Source organism: Malania oleifera, chromosome 4 (genome assembly GCF_029873635.1).
Source record: "Malania oleifera isolate guangnan ecotype guangnan chromosome 4, ASM2987363v1, whole genome shotgun sequence".
Taxonomy (NCBI): domain Eukaryota; kingdom Viridiplantae; phylum Streptophyta; class Magnoliopsida; order Santalales; family Ximeniaceae; genus Malania; species Malania oleifera.
In genome coordinates, this window is record NC_080420.1 from 77,092,022 (window position 1) to 77,113,923 (window position 21,902).

Genomic DNA, 21,902 nt, shown 5'->3' on the forward strand with positions numbered 1-21,902 from the left:
CAATTAAGCCAAATCGAACAAAAATCCTTGACGGATGGATTGGGGAAAAAATTTAAAATAGATAAATAAATAAAATAAAATAAAATAAGGCGTATATGTGAGCCATCCAAAGCTTGACGAATGTCGTCTGGACCTATGCTTTCTGTTGAATTCATTCTAGGCATTCACAGGCAACAAAGATTTCCAAAAATGGATATGCTCTGATTACCTTTGAATGAAAGATGTTCTGCTGGTGATGTCAACGAGGTTTTGAAGTAGACTACATATCACATCTCTACTCATCTGATGCTTTAGAAGCCATACTTCAACACGCAGACTCAGAAACGGATCATTCCAATTCCAGGGGCTTTTACCCCATGTTTAGAAGCTTGGAGTACAATCTTAAATTATTCAAACGCGTGAATACAGACCAATTGTAGAATAAAACTGTGTTGGATTTGTCCACCTCCATATAAACCCAAATAGAAAGCTTGATATCCAGGTTCCCAAACAAAATTTTTGTAATTGTAAGACGTAACAATTTATGACCTTATCATCGCCCATAAAATTGCAGGCCAACTGCAATTGACTCTGCAAGGTTTTGATGGGCAGCTCAAACTTAACTACTTACCCCAACGAAGTAAAAACACAGCAAATAAAACTGAAACTGTCTTCCATGAATGATGACAAAAGAAGTATATGCAAAAGGCATCAAAGATGTCTAGCAAGAAATATGTTCAACAAAACTCAATATATCCTCTCCAGGCTAATTTATTAGCACCATTATTTGTCATGTATAACCAAATTCTAGGAAATCAACAGATTGCAGTAGTTTTAAGATCCAAAACATGCAGAATGTTAAACATCAATAACTCTCAAAAGGCACACAACTGCACGGCACCATAAAAACTCTCACAAAGCATGCAGGATCTGGTGATTTACATTCAGTTCCACAAAACCAACTCACTCTGCACAACCACAAAAGCAACCAATTCATGCGATGTAAATAGTTCCTTGCTGTCTGGGCCAAATTCACAGAATGCATAATACAATTACATGGAAACTTCTTGACAAAAGAATTGAGATAATCCTTCAAGTTTTACTGAATTGCAAGTACTCTTGAAGTTTTAGTTGTGACAATTAGATCCTTGATGTTCATATTTCGAATTTTATGACATCCCTAAATATGGAGAGGCCTGAATATGAAACTTAAATGATCAAATTCCCACAATCAAAACTTCAGGGATTAAGATTTATTTATACTACAGGACTTGGGCATAATTTGCCCAAAAAAACTAATGAGTCAGAATTTAGGGCAAAAAAACTGTACATAGAGCAGAGCATGGTGGAGACGATGAGATTTATATATCAAACATTATCTGGCCAAAACAATCTGAAAAAATCCTGCTCAAATTTCTTCTCTTGCAAACGTTTTTCTTCCTCCAACATCTTCTTCATCCTTTTAGAACATGCTTTGGTCTTACTTTTGGAAGGTGGACGGTCCTAACATAAATAGAAAAGAAATTAGAACCATTTGGGAAAAATTATTCTACATAATCTACACAATATATACTGCTAAACAGTCCACAAACTCAAAAAACAGGATGTGAAAAACAAATGGATCCACCGCTTAACAGACTCCAAGGTGAAGGTCTCATGGTTAAAGTCTGTTCAACAGCATAAACACAAGGAAATTTTTTCAGAAACTGTTGGCATATATTCATTGAGAATTTTGTTATCTTTGCACAGTTATACCTCAAAGGTATAGAAGTATTTTACTCCTCTCATCGTCTGAAGCATAAAAAAATAACTGTAATCTGTGTTTTAAAAGGCTCAATCGAGGCTCGCTTTGAGGCTCGCCTCAAGGTAAGGCATGCTTAAAACGCCTTGAGGCTCAATCTAAAATACCAAATTCCAAAAAGGCAAACGCATTACACGCTGAGGCTTACGCATTTTTACAAAAAACACACCTTTTGCGCCTTTTTAGTTGAGGCTTACGCATTTTGGGTGTGTGATTCTCAAGTTAGAATTGGTTAGAAAATTTTAACTACATGTTTGTACAAAAGGAATGTCATAATATAAGTTTATTTCTAAAACTCTTGAACCTCAACCTTTCCAAAATAACTGGTCTTGTATCTTATGTCATAAAAATAGTTAAAATTTTGTAATGATATAACCATCTTTTGTCATGATTTATGTCATGTATTCAAGTTAGCAATTTTTGAATGGCCAACAAGTATTTTGCGAAGTATATCTAGTTTTTCTTTTTTACATTATATTTGTGATTTTCTTAACTTTCACTTTATTTTAAATATATATAATTTATTTAACAAATTTTTATCTTAAAAAACAAATTCTCAAAAGGCTTATGCCCCAACGCATTAAGGCTTACGCCTTGCCTTTTGGGGTTAAAACGCCTCGCCTTACGCCTTACGCCTTACGCCTTCGCCTTTTAAAACATTGCCTGTAATGATGTTCTTTTCCTCCCCAAATTTCTGTTGAAAACAAGATGCGTTACAACATATTTTGCACCTTGCTAACTACCGAAAAAATCCACAAGAATGATAAAAATATTTGGTCGATTTTCTAAGGAAATTTTATTGCATAAAATGGAAAAGTAACACCATATTATATTTGAAAATAAAATGAAATAACAAAATGGATGCAATAAGAGTTTTCGTAGCTGGTCAACAGCCCATCAATTTTGTAGAACATGAAACCCATAATACCACAAACATCAAGCCAATCAAAACAATGACAAAAGATCTCAAAGAAAATCAGTGAGTGCTTGAAAACTGACTGCTGTCTCTAGAAACGTCTGAAAAAGTTTCTTTCCCTCAACACTGATTTGGTTTTGGAGATTATTGGTTCTCAAACGAGTTTGAGTCTTTTTTCACTAGAAGCATGGATGAAGATAGAACCATCAAATCAACCCACTAATTTCCATGAAACAGATCCTTCACATGAACAGAAAAACTGCCAAAGACATAGACCCTCTCCTGCACCGCTCCATTTATCCCAATTTGGCATCCTATCTTATGCTTTAGTAGGTTTTCATATTCCTTTAGGTTTGAAGAGTCAAGATAGAAACAAATGTGGTCAACTTTCATGCGAGTCTATGATGTAGGCTGAGAAGCGAGTATTTGGATGGATCATTTGGACCCAATTTGGAAGCCTATATCGAAGAATAGGTCAATGATTTATTGGGTCCTAAACCCAAATGTGTTTTGATAGTTGTTCAATTGTGTGTGTTTAGCTTGCTTGCATTAGGATTACGTATGTTGGGGGCTAGTTTGTAGTGTTTGTGTATGAAGGGTATGTCTGTAATGTAATATAGTTATAGGGAACATATGTAATTTCATGTGAAAGAGGCTTTCTTATAAATAGTGTGAAAGCCATGTCGTAGGCAGTAATTGAATTTGAATTTGAAGTGAGCGTGAGTTCCCCGTTGTAACTCCTCTCTGCCTTCTTTTTCTTCCCTTCACCTCTCCTACATCTTTTCATGGCTGCAGATCAAGATGTTACTGCAGCATCATTTGGTATCAGAGCCCAACCACGATCTCATTCTTCCATTGCAGTCCCCCATTTTCCCCCCATCTTCTTCTCTTTTCTTCTTCTCCCTCCTCTTTTGTTCTGCTCTATCCCTAATCCTCTGCTGCCCAGCAGCATTCTTTCCTTTCTTCTCAGTTCTGTTCTCTTTCTAGTTTCTGTCCTACACTGCTGCAACCCCTTCTACTTTAATCTTTCTTCTCTTATTTCTCTGATTTCCTTCTCTTCTCCCTTCTTCTATATTCTTCTTTTCTCTTCTCTCTGTTTCACTCCCTCAACTCCCTCTAATCTCTTCTGTTTCTCTCACCATCTTGAATCCATCCAGGAATCTAAATCCCAATTCCAGATTTCATCCCTTCAACCATCCTCCGTGGCCTGAGATTTCAGTGAAAAAGAAAAAAAAAACCGAAAATGAGTTCTGAAACTTTTCAGAAAATTCCAGTCATGTCCATTTTTTGAAACCCTATTTTCCAGCCTAGATTTTACAGCACCATTCACACTCACAAAAACAGGACCCTCCGAAACTTGAGACACTAAATTTTCATCACCTTCTGGTCACCAGTGAAGCCCCATGCGGCAGCCAAAATTTCCTAGCCATCAACTCTTCAAAAATACCTAAACTCCTGTGCTTTTCTCATCACACCACCCCCACCACTGCAATCCTCACCCTTGATCTCCCCTAGCCCCAAATGTCATCACAGGAGGACCCTCACCAGTAGTGCACAAGCCCAACACACCAGCAACTGCAAGTGAGATTCTGCCAGACGACTCCTGCTGCTAGAATTGCAAGAAATTGGTTCCAAGCACGAGAATTTGGTGTTTTCTCCTGAGATTTTGATTTGCAGCATGATATTTTGGTTTCGGACTTGATATTGTGGAAGCGTGAGTTCTATTGCTGCATTTGTGAGTTTTCTAAGTGAATGCATTTCATTTCTACATGATACTAAAGATTAAAGACGAATTGAAGATTGTTCTTAAATAATTGAGAGTGAAATTTGTGATTTGCATGAATAATTAAGGCTTGTTTACAAATCAATTAAGAATCCTTAAATGATATATGATTGCATTATGTTGACCAATGTTGCATCGTATACAAAGGTGGAATGGTTATCCGGAAGGCTACAAAAACATGGAAAATTCCTTGGACACTATTACCAATGCTTTGAGTAGGCTAACAGCCGAAGTTGCAGCCTTAGGTAAAAGGCCCATGGGGTTTCCTACCAAACAAGATGGTGGAATATCTGCTATCCCTCACACTTTTTTGTATGAAGGCTGAAATAATCATTTAAGGGAATTAAACTAGTAAGTCTCAAATTTTAATGGTGATGATTCTCCTGATGAATTTGATGATAGGGTATATTCTTTGGAGTAATATTTCCGATGGTATAACATGAATGAGGCTAGAAAGTTGTGCTTGGCTGAATCAAAATTGAAGGGAACTGTTCGAATTTGGCAGATTAAACAATAGGAGACTTTTAGAAGAAGCAGATTTGGTGAGATCACAACACAGGATGAGATGAAGTGAGCCATGCAGGAGCAATTGGTGCCTCCCAATTATCATGTTCATCTCCAACTCCATTTAAAGCAAGAAGAAAAGACAGTTACAGAGTATACTAGTAGATTCTATCATTTGGCTACTTGTGCTGACATGGAATAAAAAGAGGATGCGATGATACTTTTGTACAGAAAAGGGTTGAAGCTAGCTATTGCCTCCAACCTTGCTGCATGCCGTCTAATTACAGTTGGGGATGCAGTACAAGTTGCCAAACAGATTGAGGAGGATATGCAATGTAATCCCCCTAGAGCTATATCAGCCCTTCGATTTGGGAAGAATACTAGTGGAATTATACAAGAGAAGATAGTTGAGCAACTGGGTAAAGGAATTCAGACTAATACCCCTTGGAAGACTCCCAAGCATTCCAAAACAACTTATAAGAGCCAACAATCACTTAAATTCTTTAAATGTCAAGGCTTTGGGCATCAAGCTGCACAATGTCCTAACCAAGTCATGGCTGTAGCGGAAAAAGAAGATGATGATTATGATGGCATTCAAGTAGTTGAAGCTGGAACAGAAATCCCAAGTGACTTAGATGATGATGGCAATGTGAAAATCAGTTTAGTGCTTCAACATATGCTCTCTTCCCACAAGATTGAAGAAAGAAAAAGATTGGAGGCAGGCCAACATCTTCCAAACTCAGGTGATATGCCAAAAGCAGCTTTGTGCTTTTTTAATTGATCCTGATAGTTGCACAAAGGTAAATTTGGAAGTTGAGCCTCATCCTGAATCATACAAAATTGTTTGGGTGAATAATATCAACTTGAAGGTCCAGGATCATCGCTTGCTTACCTTCCAGATTGGTTCCATTTTGGAGACTATGCAATGTGATATCCTTATTCTCAAAATTTGTCATATCCTTTTGGGTTGTCCACAGTAATTTGATAGGAAGGTTAAGCATGATGGATACAAGAATATTTATTCCCTCTCCATTGACAACAAGGAGCATTAGTTGATGTCATCATGAATTCTCCCACTCACCTAGTTGAAGCATACTGCTGGTTCCTTTCTTAAGAAATAAGATAATTATATTCATGGTGATGGGCTCCTTGGTAATTTCCTCAACTCGACGGGGTCTAGTTCTTTTTAGAAAAAGGGAATTGATGTAGGACAAGAAGCGAGTATTTGGAAGGATCATCGACCCAATTTGGAGGCCTATGTCAAAGAATAGGGCCAATGGTTTATTGGGTCCTAAACACAAATGTACTTAGTTAGTTAGTTGTTTAATTATGTGTCTTTAGTTTTCTTGTATTAGGATTATGTATGTTGGGGGCTTGTTTGTAGTATTTGTGTATTCTAGGGTATGTTTGCAATGTAAATATACTTTTAGGGGTCTATGCGTAATTTCATGTGAAGAGGCTTTCTTATAACTAGTGTGTGAAAGCCAAGTTGTAGGCAGTTGGTCAACTTGAATTTGAAGTGAATGTGAGCTTCCCCCTTGTATCTCCTCTCTCCTCTCTTCCCTCTTTTTCTTCCCTTCTCTCCTACATCCTTTCATGGCTGCAGATACCTGATGCTGCCCCTGCATCAGTCTAGATATAATTACAACAACATCAAACATAAGAGTAGGTATATCTTCAATCGACAGAGAGACATTCACAAGGAAGGGATCTCCTTTTAAATCATTCAAAAGTATTCTGTTGACCCTATGGGTCATTCCCGGTTTTGATAATGACAAATACTCTTTGTATTTGATGGCTTTCAAGTTTGTGTGCAGGTTCTTATTGGCAAGTTCATATTTGATGGCACATGAAAGCTTAAAGCCAAAAGACCCTGAAGATTAGTTGATGTTGTAATTTATATTATCATTCAATTCGGGTCTGTAATAGTAAATAGGAAAAAGGTCTGTAATATTTAATGCATATCATGCATGTAGGAACTACAAGCTCAAGACCTTAGAAAAAACTTAGGGAGCACCCTTCGGTCGACTGACGCCAGGTTTTTTGACGTACTTAAAAAGGCCTTAGAAAGACCCTAGGTCCCAACACGAGCACGTAAGAAAGTCCCCAACATCACTTAAAATATCAGAGGAATTAATTGAAGAAAAAAAATTGGACTTAATTAAAAATATGTGAGAGGTTGGTTGCGCAACCGAACCCCAGGTGTTCAAAACACCTCGGGCGCCTGAACCGTTGGGATGTCAACAGTTTGACCTGGCTTCGGGCGGCCGAACCCAAACTAACCTTATGTCCCTCAGGCAACCGAACCCTTTAAAGGGAACATTTCACCAACCCGAGCGACCGATCCTCATAGTTCAAATCAGGCCTCAGGCGACCGAACTTAGCACCGGGCACCCGAACCGCACGGCAAATGTTTTTGACTTTTGTTCAGCCAACCGAACCTAGACTCGGGCGACCGAACTCCTTAAAATGTTTTTTTTTATTGAGTCTATTCGGGCACTCGAACCTCAGATCGGGCACCTGAATCTCGCAGGTTAAATTATTTTTTACCGGAGTTAAATTTAATTAAACAGGGTTAATTTTACTAAACCGTTTTAAAATAATTTTAAGATACCCTACATGTCCTCAACGGTTATAATTTTGTCATTCTTTATATATAGGGGCTCATTTGCAAAATTAAGGGGAGATTAGCAATATAATTAGTGAAAAATCCTCTCAATCTCAAAAAACCTATTTTTGCCTATTCCACTCCAAATACTCTCATATATTCATTCCCTTGATACATCTTAGCATTATGAGAGTTTACAAATTGTGCTAATGCTTATTAGGTATTGCTAATACTCCCATTGTTTTGCTTGAATATTTGATATTGATTTTGGGGAGTTTAGCATAGTTTATCCCACAGATTTTTATTGATAAAATTTTGTGTTGGGATGAACTCAAAAGCTTAAGGATCTTTGCATTATCATTACAAGATTCCTATAGTTTTATTTTTGTGTGCAAAATATTTTACAAAACTATATTTCAAACAACTCTTGTGCTAGATATATTTGAGAAAGTATTTTTTGAGTTCGTTTGAATATTATTGCTAGTATCTTTGAAACACTATATTTGATATTGAGATTTGATATACTTCGCTTTCAAAGATTAGCTTGTTAAAACACTCTGTGCATATTTGAGATTATACATCTTATTGAGTGTTGATTGCACATGTAGAGCACCGAGCTTATAGTTCATACATACTTGAAGTGCATTATTTATATTGTACGTAGTGGTACATTTCAGCTTGTGTAAGAAGCATTTCCGTGTACAATATTTTATATCATTTGTATTCCAATCGCGAGCCTGAAGAGAGAGACTAGCCTTATTGAATAGTCTCGGACTAACTTAGACCCGGTTAGGAAAGTTAGGTGCACCATCCTGGTAAGACGTGTTGGTTGAGGTCAGCCCCGTTAATTGACCTAATTGTAATCGGTGCCACTCCACCCGTTAAGTGAGCTTTAGTGGAATCCTCGAGCTTGCGAACTAGAGGCGAGGACGTAGGCACGGTTGGTCGAACCCTGAACATTTCTTGTACGTGCTTTTAATTTCTTCATTTTAAATTCTAGCACATGAATGTTTATATTTTACTATTGTGAATGATTGAGTTTACAATTGCATAAACAGACCTTAAGTTGAATAATACAACTGTTAAACCGATTGACCTAGAGACAAATTTTTTAAATACCCAATTCACCCCCCCTCTTGGGAATACACCAAGGCTTACATATTCTTTCCCTACAATTTTAAATACATAGTTTCATGGATAGATTGAATGAGGTTCATTTACTGCCACTTCCATCCAGCAATGCCAACAACACCCCCCCCCCCCCCGGGACACAAAGGGGACACCCCAAAACAAAAAATAAGTAAATAAAAAAAGCCCCCAAAAAAAAAAGGAGGAAAGTGCATAAAAAGAAAAGTTGATAATAAGTAAATGGAACTGACCTCATCATTTTTCGCATTAGAGACGTCATTTTCAGAGAGCTGCGATCTCTTCTTCTTTACTTTATCTGCTCCGAGGCCTCGCTTATTTGTCTTCAAATTTACCTGCACTGGCTCCAACCTTCCCTGTTTACACCATAGATTGATTAGTTAAACTTGCCATAGACATTATATTCTAAGTAAACAACTCAACTCAACAAAATCTAGTCTCAAAAAGTTGGATTTTGCAGATGGTGACAAACACAACAACAAAAAATGAAAAGGCTGAAACAAATTACTGTTGATGCATGGAATACGGACACCCAATGAAATATTATAATTTTCTTGCACAAGGTTGCACGCTATAACAGATTTGCAGTGTGTGTTTCAGATTATTTCAGTATCACAGCATCAATGGTATGTGGGAAAACATCATGCATAAACATAATTAGATCTGGCACTTTGCTCACTAGCATCACATTGAAGAATGAAATACCCTAGGTAGAGTTGCTAAAAGATGTTTTTTTCCTTTCTTTCATGAAGAAAATACGATAGAATCAACATTTCTATAAACAAAACATGTCCTTGTCAAATGCTGATATTTCTTGGACGTTCTGAAGACATGCCTCTAGATACTTCCAGAATGCTTAGAGTTTTATTTTTGACTCCCTTCCCTGATACTACTCTAAAACATTTTCTATCTAGACCCACAAATGACAAGTAGAAACATCACCTTTTTTTTTTTTTTTTTATTTTGTTAATAGAAGAAAGAAATTGTAAATAAAAAAGGGATAAAATAAAAACTCATCTGAAATTAACATCATGAATTGGGTAACTTTTACCATAGGAGTGGTAAGCTGAGGATTTCGAGCAACCCCCACAGGAATTCTAAAAATAGACAAGAAATAGAAAGGAATACTAAAAAAGGGGAAACTTGAATGAGGGTGATACATCCACCTAGAGAAAATAAAACACCCTTTCCACCCATCCAAGCACTTGGACACCTTCACCACAAGGTTCCAAAAAAAAAACCAACCTAGAATTACCACCCAAAGGCACCCCAAGATACGTCAAACGCCAATCAAGAATACCCCAACCTGCAAAAGAGGACAACCCCAAAAATCTAGACTCACTCAAATTAATAAAAGCCACCCTGCTCTTAACATATTTATGTTTCAATCAGAAGCCCTCTCAAATAATAGCAAAAAGTAATCACATCTGAAAAGACTCCCCATAATATTCCAAGAAAAAACTAGTGTCATCTGCAAACTAGAGATGCAACAACGACCCCCTCACTCCCCACCCCAATCTTTCTAACAAAACCTCTATCAACATCCCTAAAAAATCAATCTACTCAAGGCATCAACAAGAAGAACAAACAGAAAAGGTGAGAGTGGATTCCCTTGCCTAAACCCTGTCAAAGCCTGAAAACAGTTTAGGCTCTCCATTAATAACTGAAAAGTTGGCATTAGACAGTATAGCAAGGACATATAAACACAATACATCACTATGCATAGAATTAAATAACAAGAGAGAAAACCATATGATTATTTAATTTATTGCTTCTACTAACCATGGATTAAGGTATCCTTAATCTCATTAGGCTAACCCTAATCTTTTACTTGGATTTCAAAATTCAAAATTTCAAATTACGGTGCTACATAAGCTTGTTGTCACATGAGGAATTAAAAAACACTGCCATATCAAAAGCCCAAACCTAGGCTTCACATACTATGTAAAACCTCATGGAAACTTAGAACTTCCGAATTGATATCGCTTACCAACAAACTTCCACATGAAAATTTCCAAAAATATATATTGTCTTCAACTGTTAATGGTTATTTAGTCTTATAGCATTATTATTTTAATGTGTTAGAGTTTTGTTAGTAGTGTGAGTTAGTAAGGGTATTATGGTCATTCCTATTGTACTTACAAATATTATAAATAGAGGGAGAGACCTATCATTGAGTTTAGGTCTTCCATTTTACCCAATTACTCAACATGATATCAGAGCGTGATCCAAACTAAACCCTACTCTCCTCAGCCATCGCCAGAAAACACCATTCCCACGGCTGTCCTTCCTAGATTCACCTCCATCCCATATTATTTCACAAAACCAACCATACACCCATAAACAGACCCCCCTCCCCCGATGACTCACCCCACAAAACCCCATCGCCAGAGGGCTCTCCACATGCCCCCATGCGCCGACCAAAAACTGGCAAGACCAACCCCACGCGCCAGCGCATGAGTGAATTTACGGCCACCTTTTTCTTTTTTCTTTTTCTGCTGCCATGCTCTGATTCCTTCCCTAGACTACATTATCAAGCTGTTAGGTCAGTTTTCTGCTCATATTCAGCCTTTTCTAACTATGCACTCGCGGCATTTGGTTAATGTCTGTTCAAGGCTTGTGAAGGCTTCTTTGTGAGTTTTTTGGAGCTGTGGCAGCATTCATATGTCCAGTTGTGAGGCTGTGGCAGTTCTATCTCCGTTGGTGCGTTGTTCACCTCGTCCGTGGTAATGCGGCACCCAAGGAACGATTGTTTGATGCTTTGTGAAGCTGTTATCAATTGTTATTGTGTTTTTTGGGTCTGACACAGTGGGATTTGCTGTGTTTTTTGATTCACTATTCTAATTCCTTCCATATACCAAAATATCAACCTGTTGGGCATGTGTTTTGCTCCAAGATCCAATCTTTGTTGTGACAATGCATTCATGGTAATTCGTTAGTTGTTGTTCGGTGTTAGTAACGGTCATTGGTGAACTTATTGGGGTAGTGGCAGTGCTCATAAGCTTTTTTTTTTTTTTTTGTGCGAGCCTGTCAGTGTTTCTTTCTTGGGCTGCATCTGAGGTTGCTGGTGATTTGTTCATGGTAGTTTCGATGGTTCACCTATCCTATTGTTCTAGTGCTAAGTGTTGCTTTCTTGGGGTTGCGTGTGAGTTTCTTATGATCATTGGTCTGCATTTGTCAATGTTGGGATGGCATTTGCAAATCCCAAAAGTATGATTCCTTCATAAGTCACTTGTTTCAGTGAACCGCATAATGTGACTATATCAATGGAGGCATATTCGAGGTTTTACAGTATCAATTGTCTCAACAAGCATCTTATCACATTGCTTATTTTGCCCAGAAAGGTAGTCCTACAGTCAACATGTCATCTGGTATCCTTCCTACTAGTCCTTGGATTATAGATTCTGCTACCACTGACTATATAACAAGTGCAACCAACTCCTTTTCTGATCTCCAATATCCTAAAAATCTCCCTCAAGTTACCCTTGCTGATGGGCCCACTATTGTTGTTAAGGGGATAGGAACAGTAAATCGTACTCCTTCTGTTTCTCTTTCTTCTACTTTATACATTCCTAAATCTCCTTTCAATCTTATGTCAATTAGTAAGCTTACAAAGTCACTAAATTGTTCTATCACATTCCTTCCAGATTCTATGGTTATTCAGGATCTGAAGACCGGAAAGACAATTGGCATAAGACGTGAGGTTTGTGGACTTTACTACTTTGAGTCGCCTTCTCCATCCATTGCCTACACAATCGCAGCTACACCACTTCAAATCCATTGTCGCCTTGGTCATTTTTCCTTGGACAAGTTGAATAAGCTAGTTCCAACATTAAGTTTTGTGTTGAGTCTTGAGTGTTAAGTTTTGTGTCGAGTCTTGAGTGTTAAGTTTTGTGTCTAATCTTGTGTGTGAGTCTAGTCAATTGGGCAAGCATCATCGTGTTCCCTTTTGCTCCCCAGGTTGACAAACGGGGTGGTTAGTCCTTTCATGCTTGTCCATTCTTCTATTTGAGGTCCTAGTCATGCGACATCAAAGTTGGGATTTTGGTACTTTGTTACACTTGTTGATGACTACTCTAGGATGACTTGGTTATATTTAATGAAAGATCGTTCCGAGTTGTTTGATATCTTTTGTGCTTTCTGTTCCAAAATAAAGACTCAATTTGATATGCCAGTCAGGATGCTTCATAGTGATAATGCTAAGGAGTACTTCAGTACCCAATTCAGTACTTATATGACTAACTCTGATATGATACATCAGTCCTCTTATGCCCACACTCCATAACAAAATGGAGTTGCAGAGCAGAAAAATAGTTATATTCTTGAAGTCACTCATACCTTATTGTATCCAATGAATGTCCCCAAAGTCTTTTGGAGTGATGTTGTGCTCATAGCTTGCTCCCTCATCAATAAAACAACATCCTCTGTCCTTGGTGGTAAAATCCCATATTCAGTTATCTTTCCTAAGGCTCCTTTGTTCTCCCTTCCTCCTCGTATATTTGGTTATGTCCTTTGTCCATCAGTTATCTCCAGGAATGGATAAGTTGGATCCTCGTGTTATCAAATGTATTTTTCTAGACTATTTCTATACTCAAAAGGGATATCAATGTTATAGTCCTACTTTACATCGATTCTTTATCTCTGTTACTGCTAACACCTTTTTTGAGTCTACACCATACTCCTCTTATTCCTTGTGTTCTGTTGACCTTTATAAGTCCCTTCCTCTACCTTGCCTTCCATACCCAAACCTAGTATCTGTGTTTAATCCTCCTGCATCTTCATCCAGTTTGAGTTCTTCTCGTCGCTTGAATCATCCCAATTTGTAGGTATACACACAGCAACTCAAAGGGGAAGTACCTCCTCCAGCTTCTACTGTTGTGCCTCTAGTTCCTTCATCAAATGATCTTATTTCTCATGATGTTGATCCTCCAATAGTTGTTTGAAAAGGTAAACACACTTGTACCCAACACCCAATCTCTAATTTTGTTTGTTATGATTTATTGTCACCCTCTTATTATTGTTTTGTTACTACTTTGTCTTCTGTTGCTCTTTAAAGATCTATTTCTGAAGCCCTATCCCATTCTGGGTGGAGGACGACAATGATAGAAGAGATGCGTGCACTACATGATAATGATACTTGGTATTTGGCACCTCTTCCTCCTGAAAATTTTGTGATTGATTGTCGCTGGGTGTACAATATGAAAGTCAATTCTGATGGTTTTGTGGCTTGTCCAAAGGCCCACCTTGTTGCTAAGGGGTATACGCAGGTGTATGGTTTGGATCATTCGACACATTCTCCTTGGTTGCTAAACTTTCCCCAAGTACATTTGTTCATTTCTTTAGCCACCACTTGTCATTGGCTTCTACATCAACTAGATGTGAAGAATGCTTTTCTACATGGTGATCTTCATGAGAGGGTATATATGAAGCAACCCCTTGGGTTTGTTGTTCAAGGGGAGTCAAACTTAGTATGTTGGCTCACAAAGTCATTGTATGGATTAAAACAATCTCCAAGAGCATGGTTTGCTGTTTTAGTGTTGTAGTACTTGAGTTTGGCCTTCATCGGTGTGTAATAGATTTTGTATTTTATAGTCATACTCCACCGAGCAGTATTTTTTGCTTATTGTATATGTGGATGACATTGTGATCACTCCTTCATCGGTGTGTAATAGATTTTGTATTTTATAGTCATACTCCACCGAGCAGTATTTTTTGCTTATTGTATATGTGGATGACATTGTGATCATTGGTGATGATGATAGTGACGTCCAAGACCTAAAGTTTTTTCTCCAAAGTTTCAGACCAAAGACTTGAAACCATTGAAGTACTTCTTGGGTATAGAAGTATCAAGATCTCATACAGGAATTGTCTTGTTATAAAAGAAGTATGTTCTTGATCTTTCAGATGAGACAGGGCAGTTGGGATCCAAACCTGTTGATACACCCATGGATCCCAATAGTAAGTAAATGCTAGATATGGGTGATTTGTTGCCTAACCCAGGTCGGTGCCGGAGACTTGTTGGAAAATTGAATTATCTCATAGTCACTTGACCAAACATATCCTTTGCAACAAGTGTTGTGAGTCATTTTCTCGATTTCCCAAGAACAAGTCACTATGATGCAGTAATTCGCATTTTGAAATATCTTAAAGGTGCACCAAGGGGAGGTCGCTTATAACAGGATCGGGGTCACACTTATATTCAGGGATATACAGATACAGATTGGTCTGGATCACCTTATGATCGAAGATCCACAACCATGTATTGTATCTTTATTGGAGGTAATTTGGTGTCTTGGAAAAGTAAAAAACAAACAATGGTTGCTAGGTTGCGTGTTAAGTTAGAGTATAGGGCTATAGCGCGCACTACATGTAAACTTGTTTGGCTGAAGAACATGTTGAAAGAACTAGGTTGTCTACAATCTCAGCCTATGGAGCAGATGTGTGATAATCAAGTTGCTATTTGTATTGCCTCCAACCCTATCTTCTATGAGCAGATAAAGCACATTGAAGTTGATTGCCACTTTATTCAAAAGAAACTTGTACATAAGCTCATTACAACCACCCATATGAAGTTTGAATTTCAGCTTGTTGATTTGTTCACTAAAGCCTTGGGAGGTGCTCGTGTGAAATTCATTTGTAACAAGCTAGGAGCATATGATATATATGCTCCAGCATAAGAGGGAGTGTTAATGGTCATTTAGTCTTTTAGCATTATTATTATTATGTGTTAGTTTTGTTAGTAATAAGTGTGAGTTAGTAAGGATATTATGGTCATTCCTATTGTACTTACATATATTATAAATAAAGGGACAGACCTATCATTGAGTTTAGGTCTTCCATTTTACTTAATTTCTCAACATCAACTATTCAAAATATTCCAGAAAATGTAATTTTCTTTTACCAAATTCTATAATATTGAAAAATAATTTTTGGAAAGAATATTTCACATCAAATCATATGGCATCATGGGAAGAGAGGAAACAATATTGTTCTGAATTGGGGTTTCTGGCCGGTGGCCACCATGATTGGGGACCAAGATCACCGTGTTTTGTCCATCACCCAGTGACAAGAAATGGACAAACCCGAGAGCAAATATAAGTTGCTATTTTTTCGTCCAAATTGATGTGTGTCCAAGAAATCATCACAAAAGAAAATCAATTTTAAACCTAGTTTCTTGCTTCAAAGCAGTTCCAAATTGATCCTCATCCTGACACATTCCAAAATCCAAATCAACAAGGATGCATCATATGCACAAATTTTGAAGATCTAAAATAAAAACAGCCCAAAATCTTACCAAAGGTGCTAAGGGTTTGAATATGAATGTGAAGCACAGATTAGTGAATGCTAAGGGTTTGAATATGAATGTGAAGCAGAGATTAGTGAATGCTCATGTGGGTGAAATGGAAGAGAGAGTCTCTGGTTGTCAGTAAGGACAATGAGAAGGTTGAGTGATCCACCCTACCAAGGTTTATACTTGTTGGGTGAATAAACTTTTGAAAAGGTTTTGAAATGGAATATGGATGAGTGGTAGTTATTATATTGAGAAAGCTTTGAATGGCTTAAATGGGGATTCAAAAAGAGTACATAGGGAGATGGTTTAACGAAAAAAATTGGGGTGATGTATCTAGATAAAAGCTTGCTTGTGATGGTGGATTGCTATTGGACGAGGTTCACGAACAATATGGGCATGGTTCAAACTCCATGTGTTGAAGCCATTTTGTGCACATTAGCAACTCCGCTTAAAGGTTTAGAGAATACTCCTATTTTTGAGGATTGTGAAATAAGAAATAGATAAATAGCAATAATTGAGATATCAGATCAGGGATGGTATTTTGTGATTTCTGTCTACCCCCATGTCTTCTACGATGGAGATTAATCCAAAGGAAAAAGAAGCTCAACAACTACAAGACAAGATGGGTTTGCGGCTGTCTGATCCTGGAGGTTAAGAAGTTCGAACTTTGAAAGCTTACTCCTAATGGAGACCATGTAGAATATATTTTAAAAATGGGCAAGTAATTATACAAATCTTAGGTTTCAAGAATGACCCAAATCTAGAACAACAAAAGACATTCTATGTTATCCAAAAGCCACACCCAACAACAGTAATCATCTAGGTATTTTGACCATGATGTATCTGACAGCAGTAAATGGATAACACGCAAACGCAACAAAATAAAAAATAAAAAATAAAAATAATTGAGTTTTATTGTGAAATCAAACAGAAAAATAGAATTATATATATGCATATGTTTTCTTATAATATTTATGTTAGATGCATGTATTTGTATTTTTTTTTACATTTATTAATTTTTCATCACAAACAAAGGATAATAGATTAAGTTTTTATAGAGCAAGAAGGCTCTCCTACTTCATCTTTTTGTCAATGTGGGACACTCAACTAGGAACATGCAATGAGCATTTGGAAAGGCTGGGCTGGCATTGACAGTGGGTAGCTTGTCCCACATAATTTAGATGAGGAAATGTCAGTCCTCACTCCTATAAAAAAACCCTCCCAACTTCACATTCTTCACTGCGATGACCTGGAGCCCTAACATGCTATGCAGAGCATGGGGTGGGTCTGGGGTTTATTGCCTCGGGCCTTGGGCTGGGCTTAGTTGCTTAGCTCAAGTTTAAAAATAGTTTGTTTTTTGGTTAACCATTAGTATTATTTAAAAAACTGATGGGAACCGAACTGAACCAGTTTAACTGCAGTTTAGATTTTTGTTGAATCGACGATTGTTCAATTTCAGTTTGAAAATTTAGAAAACCAATAACATCAAACCTCTGGTCATCCACAAAGGTGCGTGAGAACCTTCTCATCAACAATTTCATGCAATACAATTCTTCCATCAAGCAATGTCTCCAAAGAACCACTAGGGGTGTATTGTTACTGTCAAATCCAAACTCAATCATATATGCCTGACGTAATGATCATGACTCCAATACTAAGATTGGAAGCAGCTTTCTAATCCACCTTGGCCAAGGATTTCTCAAGTGATGCCATAGAAGGTCAAATGGTACATTCCCACCAAATTGTAGTAAGGATTTCTGGTCAGCCTAGGATTGGCTTATAGCGTCCTTTGGGCTTCACCAGCAGGATCCTCTGTCTTGTTTCTTGTTTACAATGGTAGCCAATGTGTTTAATGTGATAGAGTTGGTGTTCTACAAGCTCAACGATTAGGGGCTGTGAAGGGGTTTAGGATTGGCAATGATAATATGATACCATTTTCTTTTCGGAGAATGTTGCTACAAAGAAAAGGCCTGCTTTGCTGAGATTTTTTAAGAAATCTTCGAGTTTGAAAATTAATATGGGGAAGACTGGTTTGGCAGGGATTGATATGGGCCATGAAGAGATTGAGGAGTTCAGATCTCCACTAGGTTGTTCAGTTTTGTATTGGCCATTGAATTACTTAAATCTTCCTTTATGGGGGTAGTGGTTAGGAGGCCTTAGTCAAAACTTGGTTTGGGTCCTGGGAACTTAGTGGTTAAAAGCATTCCTTTAGTGGGAAATGTTTGCCCCAGTTTCCTTTAGAAACAGAGTCCTTTAAGCACAAAATTACTAAATGGAAGTATGGTGTGCCTTGAATTAGGTGAGATATTGCCAGATGCATTTATGCAACTCATGCGAGTTCTCAGAAGTTTGTCTCTCAGATTTATCACCTGGTTTTTCTAGTTATTTTCCAAAGGGTTGGGAATGAAAATGCTATTCATTCCTAGATCATTGAGTGGCCAATTCGCCTTCTCTCATCTTTTTAGACTCTGTTCCATGCATAATTCTCTATCTCTTTAATTCATAGAAGGGGAACTCTTTTTTGCGAGATTTTTATTTTTATTTTTTATTTTTCCAAAATCATAATGATAGAAGTAGGTGAGCCACTGGATTCAATGGTAATCCTGTATTCGTTTAGTCCTCATCCTTGGAGTGATGCTCGTACTTGGCTTGGGGATGCTTTTGGAATATTTCATCACGAACTTTTTTTGGCTCATTGGACAAAAAAGAAACAATTGCTCTCATGTTAGATTAGAATCTAAGCACACCACACAAATATCTGAACTGATTGCTTTATTAGGCATCCTCGTCTGCACCAAGTCATTAGTGTGAACGTGGATGTCTCCCTCACTGGTGAGCATTTGTTCGGCATAATTTTTTCACCCTTGCTGGTCAGAACATGGATATCTCCCCAAGAGATTTTCTTTTGATGTTGAGGATTTTGGCATAAATAAAAAGGAAAAAGTACAATGGCAGTGTGAATGGGCTGCAACTTTGTGGGTCTTGTGTAACATGATTTTAAATACTAACAGGAGCAGTGGGAAGCAGGATTACCAGACGCTACATTACAGGAAGCGGGTGTAATGACTGAATTTTTTTTTTAAGCACACACAAGTTTATGCATATTGGTATATTTCCATGTTTCAAAAACCTTCCTTAAAATGATTTTTAGCATATTTTAGATCCTCTAGTTCAACTTATTAACATCACTTAGTAAAGGATAATGAATTTTACATCGGTTCTAAACCGCTATTGGCAAAAAAAATATATTTTTTCTTTTCATTAAACATACTTATCTAATAAAATAAAATACATTATACACTCCATTAATGTAACATAAGAAATACAATAAACTAAATAAGTTCTATTAGTTTTTAGGTAAAGTAATAAAATTTAATAAATTTAGGTCAATGAGCTAGTGAGTTACATTGTATAACCTAAGCTTTAAAATTATACAATTATAATCATAAAATTTATCACTAAAAATATAAGTATTAAAACCTTGGACATGAAAAACTAGAAAATAAAAAAAGTTGAAGTTGAAGAGTATTGAAAAGAAATATCAAATTACTAATATTATCAAAATACATGTTTTTTTAACCCAAAAAAAAAAAATCATTCTGAATTGTTAATTAATGTATATCTTGTGAATATTAAAAAAATAATAATAATAATTTTATAGTGCTATCATCTTCATATAATCTTCTCTTTCCCTCCCATAACACGGCATATCGAGATTGATTTAAGAAAGCAAAAATGAGGAAACTCTGAAGAAAAAGTATAAAAAGTAAAAATAATATTTTTTTATAGTAACAGTCCTGTCATGGTTCCGTAACAGTAGCAGTACAAATAGCAGGAACCCAAAAATCTGTCGCATAACAGTCACAACGGCAGTTTAAAACCATGTTGGGGACAAAGAAATGTTGGATTATTTAAGGATAAATCTACACCTCCTCACTTATGTAGGATAGAGCAGTCTTTCTCTACTTTTTAAATTAATACTATATACTTTATTATTATAATTGATTGTGTTCTTCTCACTAGAATTTTCATCGCAAAATTTTAATTGCACTCATGCTCAAAAAACTTAGTGAAAGTAATGGACAGTAAAGTTCTCCTCTCAAATCACAAGAACCCTATATGAAACTCTAACACTCACAGTAACTCTTATGCATGAGACAATTAAAACTCACTGCAATTTATTTAAAGTCTACAATATGGAATCTGTATTTCTTAGGAAGCTTGCTATTTTGATTCTATTCTTGTATTTCTTCCCTCTATCTTAACATATAGAATTATGTATGTTTAAAGCGTTAAATTTCTAAAATACAGAGAGAAAAAAAAAAATGTAAACTAACTTGACGAAAAACATAGATTTTGATCAACTGTTTAGTCGCCTGGTCTAAAATTTTTGTTAGAAGTTTAGCTATAACTAGCCTTTTTATGTCGTAAATCTCATTGACTCTACATAGAAGATGTTGCAATATAAACAACTTAAACCAGAGAATAACAAGGGAAAAGAAGAAAAAAAAAATACAGAAAAGCATCATGGTAAATTTTAATATGGGCAGAGAAAAATCAATGACCTTCCACTGCAAACTGTTCCAGAATTTGGCCAAACAATAAAACCCTAAAACATCGCTTAAGCACAAAGCTAACAGATAGTAATTTAGTTATATATATATATATGAGATGTGATCTAAATAAAAACTGAGTGAATTGCGTAGAGAGAGAGGGACCTGCTGGGAAGCACCAAGACCAGTTCCCTCTTTCCAACCGTGCTTCTTCAAAAGCTGCAAGAAACCCCAAGGAACAAAAATGAGTACCACTGACAAAAACCCTAAACAGCAATCTAGGAAAGACCCAAAAAAAATCCGAAGAAAAGAATTCCAAATTCTAAATAACAAAAAAAATGAAAGAAAAATTGCTGTGTTAGGAGGGAATACAAACCTGATAACCGATGTTGGAGGAGTTGATGGATGTTAGAACCTCCTCTTTCATTTTCCACTGTGAATTATGAATTATGTATTCTGATCAGTCGCGTTGCTTCTCTCGAACCTTTATATCAATATCTATATCTATGTGCTATGTATCTTTATACATCAGAATAAAATCTATGACTCGCGTATGCTCGCACACAATGGGAGATGAGAAGTCTGAACCCTAGCTCTGTGCCGCTGCGCGCGCGCAAGTTGGGTGGATGAATTTTTTCCCCCAACTGTTCACTAAAAATTTATCTCACCTATTATCTCTACCTCAATGCCGACTCCTAACTCTGAAAACATTAGAGTTGGAATCAGAATCAAAATTAGAATTGAAATTAATGGAAATCGGAAAAGCAATAAGGGGGCGAGATTTCAATTTTATGTAGGCATGGCAAAACGGGTCATAACCCGTTGGGTCACCCGGATCCACTTATTTAAAACGGGTTTGAATTTAAAGAAGTCGACTCGTTTAATAATTGGGCGGGTCATGGATTGACCAGTTTATAATCGGGTTCAATCGGGTTTGGGCGGGTCACGGATTGACTCGTTTATAACCGAGTTCAACCGGATTTGGGCGGGTCACCCGCCGGGTGACCCGTTAATTTGGTTCCTTTATGTCATATATATCACTCACTGTCCACCGACTCCAACCCTAACCAAAAATCCCGGAGCCTTCGGCCTTCTGCGCTTCACTCTCCTCTGATTCTTCTCAACCTTCGCCTTTTGGTGCTTCAGCTTCGCTCTCCTCTGGCTCTCAGCCTCTCGGCTCTCACTCTCTCAGCCTCTCTCACTCTCTCAACCTCTCATCTCGATCCTCTCCTCTCGGTTCTAGGCTTCTAGCAGCCCAGCCATCGCCGTCACCCACACTGCACGCCATCGTCGTCACCTACGCCACACGCCGTTGCCGTTG

The 21,902-nt window shown here is 37.2% G+C and overlaps 1 protein-coding gene across 1 annotated transcript; it reads right to left on the reverse strand.

Annotated features, from left to right (window-relative positions):
* Window positions 1–971: 971 nt before the first annotated feature.
* On the reverse strand, window positions 972–21,376 carry LOC131153638 (uncharacterized). Its single transcript, XM_058106088.1, has 4 exons — window positions 20,958–21,376; window positions 20,747–20,800; window positions 8,971–9,093; window positions 972–1,482 (listed from the first exon to the last, which is right to left on the reverse strand). The coding sequence occupies exons 1-4, from the start codon at window positions 21,006–21,008 to the stop codon at window positions 1,348–1,350; spliced, it is 363 nt and encodes a 120-aa protein (XP_057962071.1). The 5' UTR covers window positions 21,009–21,376; the 3' UTR covers window positions 972–1,347.
* Between the last annotated feature and the right edge of the window lie 526 nt (window positions 21,377–21,902).